This window comes from Erpetoichthys calabaricus, chromosome 17, assembly GCF_900747795.2.
Source record: "Erpetoichthys calabaricus chromosome 17, fErpCal1.3, whole genome shotgun sequence".
NCBI classification, from domain to species: Eukaryota; Metazoa; Chordata; class Cladistia; order Polypteriformes; family Polypteridae; genus Erpetoichthys; species Erpetoichthys calabaricus.
Window position 1 is genome coordinate 24000636 of NC_041410.2, and position 23025 is coordinate 24023660.

General features: G+C 40.8%; 1 protein-coding gene across 1 annotated transcript in view; it reads right to left on the reverse strand.

Moving 5' to 3' along the window:
• igflr1 (IGF-like family receptor 1) overlaps positions 1-23025 on the reverse strand; it is an 81401-nt gene that overhangs the window by 10435 nt on the left and 47941 nt on the right. The window contains exons 5-6 of the mRNA XM_051920776.1: positions 16210-16474; positions 4079-4219 (exon numbers count right to left, since the gene is read on the reverse strand). Coding sequence (XP_051776736.1) covers positions 4079-4219; positions 16210-16474 — 406 coding nt within the window. The remainder of the gene's footprint in view (positions 1-4078; positions 4220-16209; positions 16475-23025) is intronic.

Consider the following 23025-nt stretch of genomic DNA (forward strand, 5'->3'; position numbering starts at 1 on the left):
GTAAGGTGGTTGGTGCCTATCGTGGCAGCAATCCCCAAACCCGTTGGTGGACACTGACGGTGAGAGATGCCGTCAAGCTGAAGTAGGAGTCCTACAAGACCTTTTTGTCCTGTTGGACTCCGGAGGCAGCTAATAGGTACCGGCAGGCCAAGAGGAATGCGGCTTGGTGGTTGCTGAAGCAAAAACTCGGGCGTGGGAGGAGTTTGGGAAGGCCATGGAGAACGATTTCCAGATGGCTTCGAGGAGATTCTGGTCCACCATCCAGCGTCTCAGGAGGGGGAAGCGGTGCAGTGTCAACACTGTATATAGTGGGGATGGTGTGCTGCTGACCTCGACTCGGGACGTTGTGGGTTGGTGGGGGGAGTACTTCGAAGACCTCCTCAATCCCACTAACATGCTTTCCAATGAGGAAGCAGAGCCTGGGGACTTGGAGGTGGGCTCTCCCATCTCTGGGACTGAGGTCACTGAGGTGGTCAAAAAACTCCTTGGTGGCAGGGCCCTGGGAGTGGATGAGATATGCCTGGAGTTCCACAAGGTTTTGGATGTTGTAGAACTGTCTTGGTTGACACGCCTCTGCAACATCGCATGGACATCAGGGAATGGGTGCTCAGGGAGTATGGACCCAGTGATAAGGGCTGTTTGGTCCCTGTACAACCGGTGTCAGAGCTTGGTCCGCATTGCCAGCAGTAAGTCAAACCTGTTTCCGGTGAGAGCTGGACTCCGCCAGGGCTGCCCTTTGTCACCAATTCTGTTCATAACTTTTATGGATAGAATTTCTAGGCGCAGCCAGGGCGTTGAAGGGGTCCGGTTTGATGGGCTCAGGATTGGATCACTGCTTTTTGCAGGTGATGTTGTCCTGTTTACTTCATCAGGCCATGATCTTCAGCTCTCTCAGGATCGGTTCACAACCGAGTGATAAGCGGCTGCGATCAAAATCAGCACCTCCAAATCCGAGACCATGGTCCTCAGCCGGAAAAGGGTGGAGTGCCCTCTCAGGGTTGGGAGCGAGATCCTGCCCCAAGTGGAGGAGTTCAAGTATCTCGGGGTCTTGTTCACGAGTGAGGGAAGAATGGAGCGTGAGATCGACAGGCAGATCGGTGCGGCAGTGATGTGGGCTCTGCATCGGTCTGTTGTGGTGAAAAAGGAGCTGAGCCGCAAGGCGAAGCTCTCAATATACCAGTCGATCTATGTTCCTACCCTCACCTATGGTCATGAGCTATGGGTAGTGACCGAAAGAACGAGATCGCGAATACAAGCGGCTGAAATGAGTTTCCTCTGCAGGGTGTCTGGGCTCTCCCTTAAAGATAGGGTGAGAAGCTCAGTCATCCGGGAGGGACTCAGAGTAGAGCCGCTGCTCCTCCGCATCGAGAGGAGTCAGATGAGGTGGCTCGGGGATCTGATCAGGATGCCTCCTGGACGCCTCCCTGGTGAGGTGTTCCGGGCACGTCTAAGTGGGAGGAGGCCCGGGAAGGAAGACCCAGGACACGCTGGACGGACTATGTCTCCTGGCTGGCCTGGGAACGCCTCAGGATTCACCCGGAAGAGCTAGAAGAAGTGGCCGGGGAGAGGGAAGTCTGGGCATCTCTGCTCAAGCTGCTGCCCACGCGACCTGACCTCGGAAAAGTGGAAGAGGATGAATGGATGGATGGACAAACACACATACACACACACTCGATTTCTACAGCTGCAACTCAGTTCTTCAACTGTCGTCGCTTCATAGGCATACCTCAATTAAAATGTGTCTCTACCTTAAAGTGCTTTAAAAATAAAAAGTAGTGAGAATATTTCTCTTTTACATTTTTCTGCAGGCCAGTAATAGGACTAGAAGGGATGTTTCACAAATTCAGATTTTTCCTGAAGTTAAAATTCACATTAAACCACACGTAGTTGCTGTTAACAATTTGGGGCACTCCCTTAAATGTTTGTTTCATGTAAGTTCTTCTGAACCCAATCAGATAAATTAAGGTCAGCTTTTCTGACTTAGAGCATTTGGGCTGTGATTTCATTTTTTTTGCTCAGGTGAATGAAATTTCCATATTTTCCCTGTGATGTATATTTCTAAATATATATATGCATATTGTGATAGATGGCTGGGGACCTTTGCCCGGTCAGGACGCCCTTTTGAGGAGAGGACCGGGGGAGAGGACATATCACCAGCAGTATCTCCCCCGAGACACAAGAGGGCAGCCCCCTTGATTTATATTGGGGCCAAGCCTACTGCGCTTGAACTGGCTGCACACAAGCACACCGAGGCCAACGCTGATACTTGTAGGCTAGTCTGAATCCCAGGGACAGTGATTTTGATTCACTATGGGGCGGCTGTGGTCATGAGCTGGCTGCTCAACGAATGTACGGCACTGACTGATCAGCTGCAGTGTGCTGGCAAATTGCACTGGGAACCGACTATAGTTCCAGCGGTTTAAAGGTTAAAACATTCAGATAAATAATCCATTAAAACAAGGTAAAAACACAGCAAGAAACTGTCCCTAGCCCTAGTGGATTCTTTTAAACGCTGATGTTTCCTTGACTGAACCCTAAGTAGCCAAGGAGGTGCCTAACCAATTCAAACGGCAGGCTCTGGCCCCTGTAGCCATTTCTGGCTCCTGGCAGGGCACCACACCAAGCCTCCGACACCCGCTGCCAGGCTTGCGTCCCTGCAGTCTGTGGCACCACCCGTAGGATTCCTCACTGAGCCTTCCAATTCCCCTGCAGCCATGCTACCTGTCGCTACAAATCGCTCCAACCGAGCAGCATGCATCAGTCACTCCAGCTTCCAGCTCGCTCAGCCCTTGAACGTCGGCCACACGCTCCTTCCAGGGACTTCCTCCCAATTGTCTGTCATTTCTTCTTCCTCATTCACTCGCATTGTCTCCCTCTCGCTCCTGCCTTCTCTCTCCATCTTCTAACCTCTGTTTCATTCGTTCTTTTTTCCCCGATTCTTCACTGTTCGATTCTCGCCCTTTTTTCTCATGCTGGCTCTTTCTTATACACCTAAGTGGATGCAGTGTTTCAACCGTACACCGCAGGAGGCTGATGTAGCAATTGAGACAAACTGCACCATCACTCGTCCCAATTATCCAACCGAGCCAGCCAAATTAATTTTTTATTTATTCAAATGACCCGCTATACCACACCACCACCTTCACTTCCACTGAATTCACATTTCAGAAGCATATTGATGGCACACAAATGCACCCAGTAAGTGATGATTTGAGACGTGTAAACGAAACCACAAGATGTTTAAAATGGTACGTAATGTATTCCGTTACCCCTCAGTGTTAGGGACAGCTGTATTCATCCTTGTCAAAGCTAATCTATTTTGTTTGTAATTTGTAAATAGTCGCTAGTATGAAAATAAAGAAAAGGAAGCATTATTAGATTTTACTGTATGTGCTCATTCATATCTGTGGATCATTGTGACTCAAAACCGACATAACCTAAGATGTGCATGTGTATATTTTTATTTTTGGATGGTAAATTGGTTCAGAAATTCTGTACATTTTTTTCTCTGTTGTAACGTAAGCCTCGGTCTCATTTTGTACCCATCACTGCTCTGTAGGATGTTGAGGTTTTCAGTATCAGATCTTGCTGTGACAAAACTTAATGGCAATGAATGCATTACTTCAATTATTTATTTACATTTCTGAATTTATATCCAACTGATTTTGCAAGTTACTTTGGGTAAAGGCATCAGCCAAAAATGTGTCATTAATGAAGATAATAATTCAGTTTTTCATCCCTATTACTCTAGAATGCTGTCAAAGAAGACCAAATGCAAGGCAAGAACCATCTCTGGTGGGGCATCAGCCTACCGTCCGTCACTCGAGCTGATTGTCCAGTAGGTCTAATTGTATGTCATTGGACTGTTAGAGGACACCGATGTCCATGAAGGGAACCCATGCTTGTATGGAGAGAGCAAACTCCAAGCACAGAGCGAGTGACTAGAAATTGAAAAAAGGCCGAGGAGCTAAGAGGTCACCCACTGCATCAACCATTTTTTTTACTGCATAATGAACAATTTCACTGAAGTATATTTCTCACATCAGAAACACAAAAAGTATTGCTAAAGGTCACTTACCATGAAAGTACAAGGAAGGCATTTTCGGAGCAGCTTTCATTTTTGCCCAGCATTTGTAGACACAGAAGATCACCAAAAAAATCAACAAGATAGCTAGAGTCAAGAAAACAGGCAGGGCAACTGCTAAAAGAGAAACAGAAACTCATTAGAAAGAGACAACAGGTATTGTCATATATTTTACACATAAGTTTTATTCAAATGAGTGTCAGTTTCTAGTCATCTCTAGCATCTAAAACAGCCTCCTCCTTAGTTGATCAGATAAGATATCTTGTCAGCAGAATTTCAAGGTGCTCCAGAAATTGGCAGCATTCAGAGTGGTTCAGGTGGTGAGGGAATCGGGTGATAAGCCTTATGGTGGCTGCGTGAAAGGAGCTGTGGAAGGCTTTGAGTATTGGAAGGCGGCCGAGGAAGGAGACGTCGCTTTTGGCTGTGGAATAATCCTTAGGTAGTACCATTCTTTACTTTCCACCCCAATAAAAACACTTACTTTTAGATTTGCTTAGCAGATGCTTTTATCCAAAGTGACTTACAAAATAGGTCAACATAATCAAGTAAATATTAGTCTGGGGGACAGTTTGGGAACAAGCGTTACAGGACAAAGGTACAAAGTGGATCACCACACATGAAGAGCTCAGAACGAAAATAGAAGCGACTGACAATTCCTAGGGTTACAAAAACCAAACAGTTAATATCAGTTAGACAGAAATTCACAATTCACTTAATTTTAGTTAATTTTACAATTTTGAAATTGCATGCAAAATTAATTTTAGGAGCAATTGTCACAAAACTGTGTGAAACAGGCCTCTGCTGTTTTGCTCATCACTAATTATTACACAATGATGAGTCGTTACTGAAGTGGCACATATCACATAGAAATTGGTTAACTGAATTTCATGTACAAATCACTTCTTGGGTTCTCATCACTAACTGAGCATACAGTAACCATTTTAATCAAAAGAAAGGTGTGGGATCAGAAACATTGGTGACAAGAATGGGTGCACGATGGAATCCAACTCCAGTTGAACTTCCAGTCCAGCACAGAGCACAACATCCCACTGTTTCTTATACTGAGCCAATTTAGTCGTTAGTTCCAGGAATACTCAAGCCAAAAATTATATCTTTATTATGTTACTTATCCCGTGTGGTAATGTAGTGATGGCTGACAAAATATTTTAATCTCATGTTTTCATGGAGAGTGGAGATAATAGTTTTTCTGGTAGAATAGACATACGTGGTGACCAACACTGGACAACAGCAAACAATATAAAAAACATTCATGACAAAAACCTCACGTTACTTGTGTGGCATAACGAATACGTCAGCTCATTCAGTCATATGCTCACAATGAGCAAAACACATATATTTTTTACCAAAATATTGTTAAACAAATAACTCTGAAAAATGAAAGTAGTTCACAAACAGAATGCCCATCAAAATGGGATTGCACTTTTGAAGTGAAGACCCGCCTCTCCTCCTCATTAATTGGTCAAGAGTCCTGTCTTCAGTTCAAAAGAGCGACCCCGTGTGCAGGGACCTTGTGTTTGTCAACTACTTTCATTTTCTATGGGTTTTTCTTTAAATAATATTCTAGCAGAAAATGCATGCATTTAGCATGTTGTGAGACTAAATGACCTGATAAGTGGATTATGCGACACAAGTAATGTTATCTCTGTTCTCCAAAAAAAAATTACATCAATTTTTTTTTCGTCCATCACTACTAACCATGTGGGGTAAGTAACATATTGTAACATGGCCAGGAAAGCAGACTAGGGTTAGGCAGGCAAAATGTTGGCGTACCAGCTGGGTCACCCTTTTGTATTTTAACAAAAACACAGCTGCGTGGGGGAACAAATTAATAGAAAATATGTCTACTGTCAGCCTTGCAATAAGTAGTGCGGGCAACACTGAGGCCATCTTCTATGGGCAACCTCTTTTTATAGTGTTGTGGGCAGAGCTGAGCATCAATTTTAGGCTGTCTTCTGGTGTTATGGGGGAAAGAGAAGATACTGTGTCAGGGGCCTCCTTTTGTCCCAGGGTGAAACTGTTGTGGTTTCTAGGAACAAATGCATGGCAATTTAAAAAAGAAATACAGTGATCCCCTGCCTATCGTGAAAGTTACTTTCCAGACCCATCAGTGATAGCTGAAAAATTGCGATATAGAAAGACTATATAAATACACATTTTTTAATAGTTTAAGCCTTGAAATACCCCTCCCACATGCTTTAAACACATGTAAACTTATTAAAACACACTTTGTAAACACATATGATATGTGGATGTCGGGCTAAGAATATGAGTAACATCTCTCTATTATAAAAAAAAATCTTGGCAGGGAGACCAGGGAGACGAGATGTGATCTTCTCGGAAGACAATTTGACGTCCCGCGAGACAAGACAGTGAGACAGAAGGACAGCTGCTGTACAGGCTTTTAAATGATCGATGCGCAGAGCGACAAGCAGAACACACATCTTGGCAGAAGCAGCACAAAGCCAGTAGCTGATCCGTCCACTTCTTCTTAGTGCGCGTTCAGCTCCCCCCTTCACAATGCCAACAGGAGAGAGACGCGAATTTGGCAGGAACGTAGCACGCCTCCGGGGTGGTTGAGCAAAGCGATCGAGACTAGATCATCTCAGAGAGACACTTTGACGACACGCAAGGACTAGACATTACAACCTTAGGAAGCAAAACCCGTGAGACAGTGACTTTTGCACATCACGCCCTACTTACAAACAATTTAAAACAAATTTACGGACATCTAACCTCTCAGTTGTTGGAATGCTTTTGGCAGACATATTTCATGTGCTTCCAGCTCTTTAAACAATGACAAGCGACAAGCAGAACATGCAGCTCGCCAGCAGCAGCTGCAGCAAACCAGCAGATGATTCGAGCGTATCTCTTCAGCGTGTGTTCAGACCACCCCCTTCACAAAGCGAGCAGCGTTAAAAGTCCCACGAGAAAGAGATTTAACCACGCCTGGGGCAGGAAATAAAGGACAAATATTGCTTTTACAAAAGTTTTAAAGTAAAAATGAAAATAGTGCATATGTAACAATTCTCATGAAAATAACAATCTCTTTAAATTGTTTATCCAGTAAACCAAACCCGGGGGTGGGCTAGCGAAGCGAGCAGGGGGCGGAGACCCCTACTAGTAATAATAATAATAATAATAATAATAATAATAATAATAATAATAATAATAATAATAATAATAAACCCGCGATATAGCAGCGGCATGATAGCTGAACCGCGATATAGTGGGGAATGACTGTATAAGTATATATATATATATATATATATAAGACGCTAGGGGTCACTGTTGCCCCTTTCAACTCAACAGACAGAGACACTGAAAACAAGGTAAAATTATCAAGAACGTATTTAATTATTCCTCTTGTTTTTATAGTGCCCAAAAGCACCTCCGCCACCATAAACAGGTAAGTAACAATAATAATAACAATAAAGCACACAAATCTCTCCTCCACTCCTCTCAGCTAGTTCTGTCCTACTACCTTCCAACTCCGACTCGCTTGCTGGGTCTTCAGTAGTCCTTTATAAAGTCCTTGACCTGGAAGTACTTCGGTTCTTCCGTCCATATGACATTTCCGTACTTCCGGGTCAGCTGGAGAAGTTGAGGTTTCTGTCAGCCTGGAAGTACTTCGGAACTTCTGTCCCCGTGACTCGATAGTACTTCTGGGCTATGGAAAAGATACGAGTCTCCAAGTCCCCCAGCAGCATATGCTGGTGGCAACCATGGCATCCAGCAGGGCTGAGAAGCCAAACTACAAATCCCATGGTGCCCTGCGGGAACCTGAGGTACTGCTATGCTGCAGAGACATCGCCATCTGGTGTCTTGGTGGAGGCAGTGTCCCTCCGTAGCTGCTTTCCCCCATCTTTCTCCTCTTTGGGCGTCTCGGCCAGGTTGAGCAGCTGGCTGTCCACCATAATATATATATATATATATATATATATATATATATATATATATATATATATATATATAATTCTTGGGCTTGAGATCCTAATGGTCAACCAGGTGATAAACCTCACGTAAAACTGGTTCAGAACTCAGAGCTGGGACACTATCTGTAAGGTGTCAAAAACTCCTGTGCTTCAATGCCCTCTCACCTTGTTCACGTGATGTGTTGCATTTAGATTGAAATTGCTTCTGAAGCTGTCTGAAAAATCCACACTCTGTGCAGAAAGTCATGACACCTTAAATTGAGTGATCACTCCCTGTGATATTTTATCACAGGAAATGTATTACTTCTAAGTGTTAAACTAATCAAAAATAACGTTTAATACCAATACAAAATGTATTGAGGAAGGCTACACTTTGCTGGCTGCACAGGATTACAACCGCCACTATGAAATTCATACACTTTGGGATTTTAGATGTTTTTTGTACAGAAGATGGAACTGATCTGTTTGATGTCTGCTATCTCACCATCATAATAACCACAAAGCTGCTACAACTTTTTTTGGATAAGACTGCTGTGGAGTTCACCTTTATGTGCTCTTCAGTAAACGCACTAAGAATCTGACAAGTCTTAGCCAAAATTAAACACTGTTGGGAAACTCTAGGCTGGGGATTGTCCAAAGATGGTACGTTTCAGACTTTACATAGTGGAGGACACGCAGTCGAGTGTGCATTTCCTTACTTAGAAAAACACACCCTTTCCTAGCTCAGAGTGCTTCATTGGTTTCAGTGGTCTGTGTGCCGGTGTTTGAGCTTTGATCGTACGATTATATCAACATCCCCTTTCATGCTGAAACAGAACAACCTTTGCTTGCTTTATAGATTTATAGCCCTCATATGTTGATAGGTACTGACGATTTGAGCCATAATGACTCCCCTTGCCTTAGATGGTCAGGCTGAAGCATTTTCTTCCAAGACAGCTATACCTGGAACAGATTTTAAAGGATGAAAGTGTCAAATTCACAAGCTGCCTACAAATAAAAAGCATGTGATAGCTATATATTTCAGCCTTCTTTATTTCACAGAGTATTTAAGTAATGAAAGTGGTTGGATATTTGGAAGTTTAGAAACCTCTAGAATGAACATGTGTAGCCATCCTTTGATCATGCAGCACACTAGATTTTCATGTACAAGCCTACAGTGCTTATGGGAGTTATAGCAGTGATATCAAATGTTGTTGTCATCAATTTGAATAGTTGAAAAGTTCAGATGCATTGGATTTATTTGAGTATGGTAACATCTTATCAAGGGGTATAAGCATACTAGTCCACCCTTTTCTAAATGGATGCGAGGCACCGTGTCGCAAAACCAGGAGCCATCTCAAACTTGTTCCATGAATGTAGCAGTGATCTCCGTTTGCTCTGGTGGCTCATACTCAGATCTCAATCTCAGATCTCACCTTTGGGATTAAGTTGGATGGGTGGGTCAAAAATTCGTAGAAACTGTGTGATCAAGTCACAGTTGTCATCAAGACCCTTTCTATACATACCTGGGTATTTTTTTAAAATTTAGCTTTTTCTATGCGTTTTGGCTTTTAGGTCACTGAAAGCGGTTTTGAATGTTTAAAAACTCCATTTTCACTGTTTCTGTGTAGGCAGGAAGCACAGAGTGCTTGGCTTATAATGTCAGAGTGTGTGCCAGTTTCTTGTTTGCTTGACGTCAGAGTGTGCGCCAAGTAATGTTGGTGTTAACCTTGTTAGCGGGACTTCAAGTCCTGCAGTGTCTGAAAATACTGGAGAAATCAGCAAAATTAAAGAAAAATCCCAAAACAAGAGAAGCTGTGTTTGTCTTTACCAAGCATCATACCTTCTATGACGTTTTAGTTATACTTACTACACCTAGCATGCTTACACTTTAGCTAAAGGTAATGGATAGAAGAATAGATGTATTTATATTGTGTGTCTAAGTCTGTTTAAGGTTTGTAAAAATGTCTCTGCACTTTGAACCCGTCCTCAGTGGATTTACGATTAAAGTGAAAGGTGTGATGTTCTTCTGTGAATTCTGTCCTTTTGTTTTCTGTTTCCTGTGTTTCTGTTGCCTGCCATTGCCTGTTTCACTTTAACTTTGGTTAGTTGTTTTTGTTTCATGTTTTTGTTCGTTTAGTGCAGGGCTCAGTCCTGGTGGGCTACAGAGGCTGCAGGTTTTTTCTCCATCCCAGATTCTTAGTGAGAAGTCCACTGTTGGTGTTGATGCACGTATTGCTCAAGCAGCATTTTTATGTCTCATGTTAGTTGTCTCACTTGCTAAGATTCCTCACCCTTAATGCTTATTTACGTCTTAAAACAGTAGCACTGACTGTTATTAATTGCTTCTTATTAACAATAACACATAAATGGCAAAGGATCCAGTTGCTCTCCATCTAACTTATTTCCATCACACCTGTGTGTGTTCATTATGAACAATCTGGTATAATAAAATAATTGTAAATAAACCGAAACGAAAAACGTGAAGGACTGAGAAGTTCTCATCTGCTCCTGGGCTACAAATCATTTGGATAATATCCTTGGAAAGGAAAAAAATGGATACAGGAATGTCCTGACATGGCAGAATAGAAATATTAACCATACACCATAGAATTAAATAAAATGTCTTATTGGCAAGGACTGGTTTCTAATGAAACACAAATGTGCAGCCACTATGGCCCTGCCCTCCAGGAACGACTTTGCCTACCCCTGGTTTAGTGTATCACTTCTTGGCAGTTGTTTGTTGATTTCCCCGTTTAGGCAAATGTCCTCAGATACTGTAATTCAGTCATTCTGAAGCACCTCAGAGCTATAAATACTTTGGTCTGTCACGCTTCACCAGGCCTGTCTCCTTCTCTCTTCAAATCTCAGACCATATATATGACACCAGCTCATGTCTCATGCAGAAATTCTGTACAGATAAGGAGCTGAGACAAAGTATGGGAGTCAGGTGGAGATCTTTGACAGTTGTCAGCAACTTACCATTAGCAAAACCAAGTTAATGGTTTCATCTGGTAGTTGAGTCATGGCAACTGGACTTCGTTCTTGTTAGGTAGATACGTTTCACTGCTCATCCAAGCAGCTTCTTCAGTCTGAGGAATGTTGTTAGAGACCACAAATTTATCCTCCAGGTTAGTTTCACTTCATACCTGCCCTGAATAGGCTCACTGAGTAAAACAAAGGAAGGGGAAGATGTGGGTACATGTAACAGTCACACCTTTAACAGACCCTCCTACCCCCATAGAGTGGTGAACGGTTATTGACCTTCACTCCACCAAAGAGCTTCTATGCCAGGTCACTCTGCAGGGAGTGGATGTGAAGGCTGTGCACTACTACAAATATTTGCAGGTCCTTATCAACGACAGGCTGGACTGATAGTAACAGACATAAACTAAACAGAGAAGAGTCTTTTCTTTTTAGCAGACTGAGTTCCTTTAATGTGGGTAGTAAGACCTTTACATGTTCTACAACTCTACAAAAGCCAGTGCCATTTCCTGCACTGTATCACTTCAGAAATGGCTCGCTGAATCAATGAGACAAATAAGAAGATAAGCTCACTTAAGGGGCCCCCTGGAGGTAGCAGTGGAGGAGAAAATGAAGACAAACATAAGTGCAATTATGAACAATGCTGCATATCCCCTCTCTGACATACCAACACTGACGGCTTGTAGCCAACAAAGTGTGCCAAGAAACACTACTGGGTTTACTTCATGCCGATGGCGTTAATCCTGCATAATGCCCCACTGTGACTGCTCTCTTATCCTTAGCCAAGTCAGAAGTTTTTTCTTATTTTTTTTTTGTAATTTTTGTGTGTGTTTGTGGGGGGTGTTTTTTTGTTTGTTATATTTCTTGAGTTTCTGGAAAAAGCTAAATTTCCTCTTGGTGCAAATAAAGATCTGTCTGTCTGTCTGTCTGTCTACCTGCACCTGAGAGCTACGGATACTTCAGTTTGCCACACTTTCAATTGGAGTGCCTTATGATGGTGTTCCTTCTTTGGCCATTTAGTTTCAGTTTCCTTGTGGTTTGTCATTTATACATGTCTTTGAGTTTTGGTACTATTACTTGGTTGTCATGCTTTTTTAAATTTTTGTTTAGTCTGTTTTATTTCTTTGTTTTCCTCCAAATTCTTGTTTGAAATTTAGTATTAGCCTTTGTGTCTTTTCTTGGTTCTTTTCCTTTTGAGATTTAGCAATTTATTACTTTTGTTGTTTTTTCTTTAATTGAGTCCTTTTTAAAAATAAATTACTTCAAGTTCTGGAGTGTCCAGGGGTTTTTTCCTGATTGTCCTCTCTCCTTTTTGCGTATTGTATGGCAAGTCAGACACTGTAGTGTTAAAACGTACCTCAGAGTTTTTTGACAAATAGTCAAAAGTGACTCACCTTATCTCTTTGATTCTAGTTTTCCCACATGCTTACTTCAAGTGGTGTTGAGACGACGTATTACAGGGTACATTCTGACTTTCTAAAACTTTTACAGCCTTATGAGATTACCATGTGATAGAGTCATGCGTGTGGGCATTATGAGTATATACAGGGACTGATTTATCAGGGAATCAAGGGACATGGAGAGGGGGAGTTATGCTGGGTGTAATGACTGCTTCCATTCCCATTTTCAGGACAGAAAAAAGTAGTGCTGGACGTCAAGTGATGTCACTTTTGGTCAGTCTATGCTCCTCCCCTTCTGGTTTGGATGCTGTAAATCATCAGAAGGCTTTAGGTGAAAAAGTACCTGACACAATAAAATTCAAAAATGACACAGACTAAACAACCTGCACGACAGGTTCACAAGTCTTTCTGGCTGTCCTGCAGCAGCATTATCCAACATGCAGGTGGACAGTGTGAGGCCAGAGAACAATTGAAAAAAACAATTTTCTGTATATCTGTCCTTTCCACACCAGGACTCTGTGCTTTTTTTGAAGTATCACACTGCTGACTTCTTTTTATCCAAATAGAAGAAGTCTTTTTAAGGCTTCCTTGGTGGCTTTTTTAAATGTAATGCATTCAGGCAGTGCCTGTCAGTGGTGAGTGAAAATCTAAATGCTGCTTAGCACCATCAGTGTCTTGTGCTTGATGCATTCCTGATATCGATCTGTTTTTATTTTTTTAATTTTTTTAATCACTGTGGCTACCTTGTAGCGGTCTGGTGCCTCTAAGATTTATTTTTATGGTGGAGATTCCAGGGACGTACCCAGCCTTGGCCCGACCCGCACGCACTCACAAACAGAGACAAAAAGCCAATGGAAATAAACGAACGATAAATGAATGAATAATCTGGTTTAATAAAATATTTGTAAAGAAACCAAAAGGAAAAATGTGAAGGACTGAGATGTTCTCATCTGCTCCTGGGCTACAAATCATTTGGATAATATCCCTGGAAAGGAAAAAAAACTAATATAGGAATGTCCTGACATGGTAGAATGGAAATATTAACCATACACCATAGAATTAAATAAGATCTCTTATTGGCAAGGATTGGTTTATAATGAAACAAAAATGTGCAGCCACTATGGTCCTGCCCTCCAGGAACGACTTTGCCTACCCCTGGTTTAGTGTATCACTTCTTGGCAGTTGTTTGTTGATTTCCCCGTTTAGGCAAATGTCCTCAGATACTGTAATTCAGTCATTCTGAAGCACCTCAGAGCTATAAATACTTTGGTCTGTCACGCTTCACCAGGCCTGTCTCCTTCTCTCTTCACATTTCAGACCATAAATATGACACCAGCTCATGTCACGCACAGAAATTCTGTACACCAATGGGGTGTACAGATAAGGGGCTGAGACAAAGTATGGGAGTCAGGTGGAAAGCTTTGACAGTTGTCAGCAACTAGTTCCTGAAATGGTGAAGATGGGTGGACGAGTTGAGGAGCACTCCTTTCCTTGCAGGATGGCCATGAATCCACTTACGGTCCTCATGTACACAGGCAAACGGCAGACAATCCAGTCGCCAACCACGAAACAATTCAGGACAAAACAAATAAGTACAGGTAACCCAACAGAAGGCAGGCAGAGAGACAGGAACTTGGAATACAGATTACAAAAAACACCCCTTCCTTTTGGTCACCAGCCTCTTTTTAAAAGCCGTGCTGACCTCCTTTGACCCCAACAGCCCTTGCACCCTCAACAGAAGACCAATCAGAGCCACTGCAGGGACTGCTGGGAGTTGCAGTTTTAACTTCTAGTAGCACTGCTACAACCTTAAGGAAAGAAAAAAGCCCAGGACTTTCCAGGCCTCTTCACAAGCTTAATTAACACTGTCTTAATAAAACTAATACATTCTGGACTTTTCAGGCTTATACTGCATAGGATTGGCTGGAAAAAGCTCGATCTGGAAATACAAGCGTGCGATTGAAAATAAAATGGTGGTCTTCATTTTAATGTCAAAATTCAGATTGAATTGAAAGGTAAGCCAGGAACAGTCTTACAGCACCCAGCACGGAGACCATGTCATACAGTAGACTGCAAAAAACAGTGTTTTCCTAGATAAGAAAATTTGAGCATATGGTGGAAAATCGGAAGAAATAAGAAGACGGCATTGAGGGTTATGAGCATTTTTTAAAAAAAAAATTAATTATTGAGAGAAACATAGAACTTATTTTGCATAAAATCTTGTGGTGCTGTGTCCCACTGTCCTTAATGCAGAAATGCCACTGATGGTGCTGTATTCTCTACTTTTATCAATGTTTTTGCTTCTTAATTATAAAACTTTAGCATATTAGAGTAATAGTGTAATGCACTCTCCTCTATCTACCACCATTTAATTTATGAGCCTGCAATGCAACTTAATGCATCTATTCTAACACTACTAGGATCAGATTTATAATTTTTTTATATCATACTAGTCATTAAGCCCGTTACAATAACGGGCGCTAGAACAGTAGTGCATAAACATTAGTAGGAACAGTCTATATTAAATGGCATGTGACCTCATTCTGTTTGTTGGTCGTATTTTTCTTTGTCGTTCAGCCTTTCTTTTGTTGATGTTTAGTTTTTGTGCTGACCATTCTTCGTGGGCTGCCGCCGTGTATTGTGTGTCTTTAATTTTCTGTGACAGTAATACTGTCTTGTACGTTCACTGGCTTGTACGTCCATAATATACCTTTAATTTTCTCTGGCGGTAATACAGGCGTGCGGGTCGGTAATATGCTTTTAATTTTCTCTGACAGTAATACTGGCTTGTATGTGGCTGTAATATACGTCACTGTATTGTGTACTTTTAATTTCCTCTCACAGTAATACTGGTTTGTATTTCCGTAAAACGCCTGTAACTTTCTCTGACAGTAGTATCGCGCATCGCACCGTACCCCGCGCATGCGCACTTCACCAGAAGACACCCACACACGGACACCTGGACGCACACAGGGATTTTATTAAAGAGGATTTGCCATCTAGTTTTTTCTTATGGAATTTGTGTTTTTTTTTTCCATGACCTGAATCAACTTTAATGGTGTGTGTATGTTTACAGCATGTATAACCAACCTCATGCTTCTTTCAGAACTCTTCAATAAATGCTTTCTGGTCCTTGCAATGTATTGGTTTTATCCTTTAATCTCTTGACAGCACATTAACCTCTATAATTTCCAACCCATTTAGTATTTCCTGATTTTTCGTCACATAAAAATATCAAAATTATATAAATTAATTGTATTTGCTATTATCTTAATAGTTTATTTTCCACACATTTTTTCACCTTTCCCTTCACAGTTTTTTTCACTACTAAAATACTGAAAGGAATTTTTAGAGGTGACACTAATATCATAAGCATAACATGTGCCACTTTATATACTCTATGGGCATTTCTCTTTTCTCTTGGAAATGTTTCTCTCAAGCAGTCATAGGCCCTAAGGTTAGAGTTGTTGATTTCTTTCTTCTTCTTCTTTTTTTTTTACTTTCACTGGTCAAGGTTATTCTTTTCTTTATTAGTTTTTCTATTTCTTAGTACTTCATTCTTGTCTGTTTACTCAGCCTCTGAGGAGATCTAGCAATTGTTCCACTTTTGTTTTGGTATAAACTTGTCCTGCATTTTATTAAGTAATTTTGTAAAGTGTTTTTGCCGATCCTATTTAAGGGAAATGTATCCCACTTTTTCTGTTTAAGGTTTTTTAACATCCATTCAAAATTTCTCTGTATCCATACACTTGCTTAAGAAATCACAAACGGGGATGTGTCAGTGTGTAACGTCAAAATCAATCAATAAATAAGAAACAATATTCCACACTTGAAAGCATTCTATGCCATGTTTTGGTCAGAACAACCATTGCCCTCAAATACTCAACATTACTGCTTCCAGACTTACCAGTGTTAGTAGAGTTTGGACTTGTAGGCTCCTCTGTCAGAGTTGTTTTTGTAGTTTGCTCTGTCAAGATTGGAGTTGCAGTTTGCCCTGATATGCTTTGGTTTGTTGTTAGATCTAATCTGTGTAGATTTGGGATCGTAGTGCTGACAGTGATGGAAAAAGTTGTCTGAAAAATGTAAAGATAAACAGAAATAATTGAAAAAGAAATAAAAAATTATATTTTATGATGTACGTTGCATGATTTTTCTTTGGCCTTTCAGATACAGAAGGCTTTGGCCCTGGTGGGAAAGGGACTATAGTTTTCCAAACTTGCTTTTCCCCTTGCAGAGTGGCGGTGAATTGGACAGAAGGAAAAGATTAAGGAGAAAAAAACAAATAATACAGTATGTTACAGCATTTAGGAAAAGGTTGTTATGGGTCCACCCTGCGTGGAGTTTGCATGTTCTCCCCGTGTCTGTGTGGGTTTCCTCCGGGCGCTCCGGTTTCCTCCCACAGTCCAAAGACATGCAGGTTAGGTGGATTGGTGATTCTAAATTGGCCCTAGTGTGGGTGTGTTTGTGTGTGTCCTGTGGTGGGCTGGCACCCTGCCCAGGATTGGTTCCCTGCCTTGTGCCCTGTGTTGGCTGGGATTGGCTCCAGCAGACCCCCGTGACCCTGTGTTCGGATTCAGCGGGTTGGAAAATGGATGGATGGATGTTATTGGAAATCTTGCTTATAAATATTAATCAACATGCAACACACTGCCAGTCTCTAGCACCATGATTGGTGACTACCTTACTTCTGACTGCATGTGTTATGATGTGTTGGGACTGGAAGATGTATTTCTCTTTAGGTAAACTTTCTCCTGAACTTCTTAAAAAATTCTGATTTTATCAGTATCTTATATTTATAATTTGCTCACAACAAAATTATTCTTGTTTAACCTAAGATTTAGAATTTTTCAAAAAAGTCAGTTGCTACTGGTGTGTACCTGGATGCGACAGTATAAAAGCCGGCGTCTCATACTTTGTAAATTTCCTAAGAACTTTTTGATTAGTTTCCAGGCTTGCATCGTGCGCTTCCTTGTTTGGATTCAACTTAAACCGTAAAATTTTAATTCTTTAGTTGTTTTGAATTATTCCTGGCTAATGAATTTCATCTGTGCTTCTTGGCTGTGGTTTAAGATTAAAGTTTTGGCTGTGATTACGTGTGGTTTATTGGTTTTCCTACCCTTACTATTTGACTATGATTTTTGCCATGCCTATTAAATGTTGGTTATTGGTTGGTTGCTTTATGACTTCCCAGTTTTGATTTTCTGCTTGTTGTCTTGGCTGTGACTCATCTCCTAATTCCTTTTTGAACTAAATTCTGCTGCTCTCTTATGCGGTCAGCACAATTCCTAGGAATTTCATGTTTAAAATGCTTTAGTCTTTAAAAGCATTTCAGTATAATGGCATGAACATCACTGGTCTGTAGTAGACTTTAACTGTTTTGAGGCTGAATGTTTTTTCTTCATTTTGAATGTCGTCTGTATTGTTTTCAGAAAACTGCCATTTTTGGTCATCATCAACATCCTTTTTTATTACTCAAATTATGGAAAAGAAGACGCTAACAACTGCATGAACTCTGAATACATGATCACTTTGAAGAGTATGATACATTCAAGGCGTCCAATTGCATGCAGTGTTAAAGTCATGCTGTTTGCACTACGTGTTACACTCCCGATGTTCTTTAGCAGCACTTCTGGAAGCTCAAAACTCTTTTCTGAGAATGCAGAATCCGAGACTATGTCAAGACTATTATGTCTTTGCTTAAAAATGTTGGTATTAAAGTCCGTTTTGCCTTATGATAACACTAACCCAACATTTTTAATACCCAAAAACTGAGACATTTGAAGACACTCTCAAGAGCAGGGGTGTCGAACTCCAGGCCTGGAGGGCCGCAGTGGCTGCAGGTTTTCATTCTAACCCTTTTCCTAATCAGTGACCAGTTTTCACTGCTAATTAACTTCTTGTACCTTCATTTTAATAGCCCTGTTTTTAAGGATTCAGTCATCTGAATTGATTCTTTTCTTTAATATGACAGCCAAATAGAAATGAAATGTGAAACGAGCAGACAGATGATCAGCTAAATTGGAGCTTCAAACTCCAACCAATTTCACTCCAATCAGTTTCTTAATGAGAAGCCGATTCTTGCTGTTAATTAAACCTGTTATTTAATTCCATGGCTTGTTGCTGCTCTCTTTCTGCCACAGCAGACATTTCCAAAACTGTTAATTTTCTGTTTTTTCAAAGAACACCGACAAGATGTTTTGGTGACCTGAGCAGACCAACCGTACTGAGACCTGTAACGTTCTATATTTTCAGATACTGTATGATGGGTACAGGAGAGCTGGTCATGTGGAGGCTCGTTTTGTGTCTCATTATTGTTTGGTTGCTACTTAAGGAAAAAGAAACAACTAAGGGGTCTGAGTCAAGTTAATTAAAAATAAGGCAAAAGAAGTTAATTAGCAGAAAAAACTGGTCGCTAATGAAGAAGAAGGTTAGAATGAAAACCTGCAGCCACTGCGGCCCTCCAGGACCGGAGTTCAACATCCCTGCTCTAGAGCAGTGGTTTCCAAACTCGATCCTGGGGACCCCCTGTGGTTGCAGGTTTTTTGTTCCATCCAGATTAATGGTTGATAATGATAACTGATCTCATTTAATTAGCTGGTCTTTTTTTTTTACCCTTCTCTTATTCTGCATTCAGAAAAACACAACTTTATAAGACATTAGAACATTAGAACATTAGAACACTCTAGATGAAAACAGGCCATTCAGCCCAACAAAGCTCGCCAGTACTATCCACTTATTTCTTCCAAGAAAACATCAAGTCGAGTTTTGAAAGACCCTAACGTCTTACTGTCTATCACACTACTTGGTAGCTTATTCCAAGTTTCTATCGTTCTTTGTGTAAAGAAAAACTTCCTAATGTTTGTGTGAAATTTACCCTTAACAAGTTTCCAACTGTGTCCTCATGTTCTTGATGAACTCATTTTAAGGTCTCAGTCTCGATCCACTGCACTAATTCCCTTCATAATTTTAAACACTTCAATCGTGTCACCTCTTAATCTTCATCCATCCATCCATTTTCCAACCCGCTGAATCTGAACACAGGGTCACGGGGGTCTGCTGGAGCCAATCCCAGGGCACAAGACAGGAACCAATCCCGGGCAGGGTGCCAACCCACTGCAGGACACACACAAACACACCCACACACCAAGCACACACTAGGGCCAATTTAGAATCGCCAATCCACCTAACCTGCATGTCTTTGGACTGTGGGAGGAAACCGGAGCGCCCAGAGGAAACCCACGCAGACACGGGGAGAACATGCAAACTCCACGCAGGGAGGACCCAGGAAGCGAACCCAGGTCCCCAGGTCTCCCAACTGTGTTCCAAAACACAGAAACTGGGAAATAGCAACTCATGTAATTAGGCTAAGAGTCCAATGAGAAACAGAAGTTGGTTGGAACAAAAAACCTGCAGCCTCAGGGGGTCCCCGGGATCGAGTTTGGGAACCACTGCTCCAGAGCCATATAATAGTGAAAATGCCAACTCAGCATTGAAGCATTGAAGGGACAAAGGTTTTTAAAAAACGGCAACTCTAATCACACTCCGATTGATTCGTGCTTATTAAATGGCCCTTCTCTGATGGACTCCTGCTCATTCCAACGTTTCACCTTTCACAGAAGAAAATGATATTCCAGCACAGCAGAAACACGGGAGTTGCTTTCCATGGCGCTTGTTGTGTGTTAATAAATTGCTGTATAATCTGAATGCTGCATACTGCACAAAAGGCAAACAATCTACAGATTGTTACAGTTTTGCGATAAATCCCCTGGCCAGCGGTATTACCAGCCTTTCAAAGATTTTTCTTGCAACGTGCATGTGCGCAGTGTAGGCGAATGACTACGTCATATGTGTTTTCGATTTTTTTGTGTGGGCCAAGGTTCTTTTGTAACGGATGTGAAAATACTGGTGTGGCCAGAGGTCATTCTTGTTTAAAAACAATGTTGTTTAATTCAGAGGTAATTGTGTGGCTTTTGCCTGAGTCATCAACAGTACAGAAGAAAAAACACAATGAAAAAGTGCAAAGATTTAAATGGCTCAAGAAAGGTTAATAAAACCCACAACATCAAACAGTTTATAGAGCAAATGCATTTAAATAGTACTCCAAATTTCAAAGGTGGTTGACGGTCAGACAAGTATCTGTCTAAGTCTTACTCTCACACAAGTGCTGCTTATTTCTTTAGTTTTCAAGAATATGCTAATTTAACACAAACTGTTTTCTTCTTTTATTTTCCTTGTAGTACAAGTAATCCAAAGCAATTCAAATAAATTGTTATAAAAGTTTTCATAAAAAAATAGAAATAAATCCTTTACTTACCAGATGTTACATAGCTGCACCAAATTGACTTGTGTATGAAATTTGAACTTATACAAATAGTATGAGGAGCAAAATCTTTGTGATATCTCTCAACACAAAATATTACCAGAATGTAAATTATATTTATACGTGTGTTTATTTTCTTGCTATTTCAATGTCATCTGTTTGGGTATTTCTTTATCCTTTTTAGGATTCCCTATGTTTCATTACACAGTTTTAAAGAGTTGGAGTTTGTCCTGGCATTTCCAGGTCCTGGATGGAGCACCAGTCCACTGCTGGGCACACTCACCCACACTCACTCACTCTCTGAGAGGGTAACCTGGAGAAACATCATGTGGACATGCTAAGATGTTCTATCAGATGGTTGTGGCGAGCACCCTCTTCTACGCAGTGGTGTGCTGGGGAGGCAGCATTAAGAAGAAAGACGCCTCACGCCTGGACAAACTGGTGAGGAAGGCAGGCTCTATTGTTGGCATAGAGCTGGATGGTTTGACATCCGTAGCAGAGCAACGGGCACTCAGCAGGCTCCTATCAATTATGGAGAATCCACTACATCCATTAAACAGTGTCATCTCCAGACAGAGGAGCAGTTTCAGCGACAGACTGCTGTCACTGTCCTGCTCCACTGACAGACTGAGAAGATCATTCCTCCCCCAAACTATGCAACTCTTCAATTCCACCAGAGGGGGTAAACGTTGAACATTATTCAAGTTATTGTCTGTTTTTTACCTGCATTTTTTATTACTCTTTAATTTAATATTTTTTGCTGCTGGAGTATGTGAATTTCCCCCTGGGATTAATAAAGTATCTATCTATCTATCTATCTATCTATCTATCTATCTATCTATCTATCTATCTATCTATCTATCTATCTATCTATCTATCTATCTATCTATCTATCTATCTATCTATCTATCTATCTATCTATCTATCTATCTATCTATCTATCTATCTATCTATCTATCTATCTAAGAACATGCAAACACCACACAAATAGTAAGTAAATGACAATTGGAACTCAGCACCACAAAACCACTAAAACATGGTGCTCCCCATTTATAGAAACAAATAGGAACACAGAAAAGGAAATAAAAATATTAGCATAGTGTTTTATTCTGAAGTTTTCACCTGCAAAGATATGAGAAGCAACAGGGAACCTCCAATTGATATTACAATGATATGGAGATTATCAAGAATGATGACGATTATAATGAGTTAAACCAAATAACTTTTATGCTCGACATCAATATTGTCTTGACCACATTTTCTAATAACTACAAAATTCTTTCTGCTAAGATAAACACTCTTCATTACTGTGGAAGTTGAAAGCAAGAACAGTTGACCTTCAACATCCTGAAGTTTATCTGGCTCTGGCATCTGTTGCTGTTAAGATAAGTCATAAATATTTATAGCACTGTGCACTGCAAAAAAACCCAAAAAAAATCATACAGTACATATATTATGTTCAGCATTAAGAGAAAAAAAAAAAGTCAAGTTGTGGCCCAGAAACATCCATGAGAATAACTTTTGCCTGTTGAATTTTACGCCAAGCTTTCTGGTTTCATTAACCGCTGAAAAAATATTCAAACTTTAAAAGCAAAGAATACAGTAGTACAGTAGTGTTTCATTTTTTCATTGTTGCCATGAGAAGAACTACAGAACCAATTAATAATTTCATACATAATTAATTTTTAAGACTATTATCTTCAATTTAAAGTTATCATCAATAACGCCCATCAGTGTGTGCATTCAAACAGGTGAGAATACTCATATAACTATGAACCTTTAATAATTTAATTTAATAGCTTTAGTGAATTACATAATTTATTCATGGGTATGGAATTTAACTACACAAATATCCCAAAATTACATTTAGTGAGGATCCAACCCAGGAGTCCCCAATAGTTTACCTCTGGGTGTTGCAGGTTTTTGTTGAGATCCGTCCATCCATTGTATAATATTTAAATACCAGTAACGACGCACTGCATGATAACACGCAGTGAATACACATGACTTGAGCATTCCTAGCTTTCATCCTCTTTCTCTGTACGTTTACCATTCATTTGCTCAGAGTTTGATGTGCTTGCTGCTTCCTGAGCAGCTCTTCTTTTCTCCACCCTAGTGGCCCACTTCTTCTCTTCTTTCGTCGGCATCTTTTCGCATTAAAAACTGATTAAGTCAGAGATTGTGTTGCAATTACTTAGTACGTTTTCTTTAATTGTTCACTTAAGCTGGCACTTAAGTATTCAATCTGCCTCAAGAATGATTTAAGATATGAAGAGGTAGGGGAAGTGACGGCGAAGGTGGTAG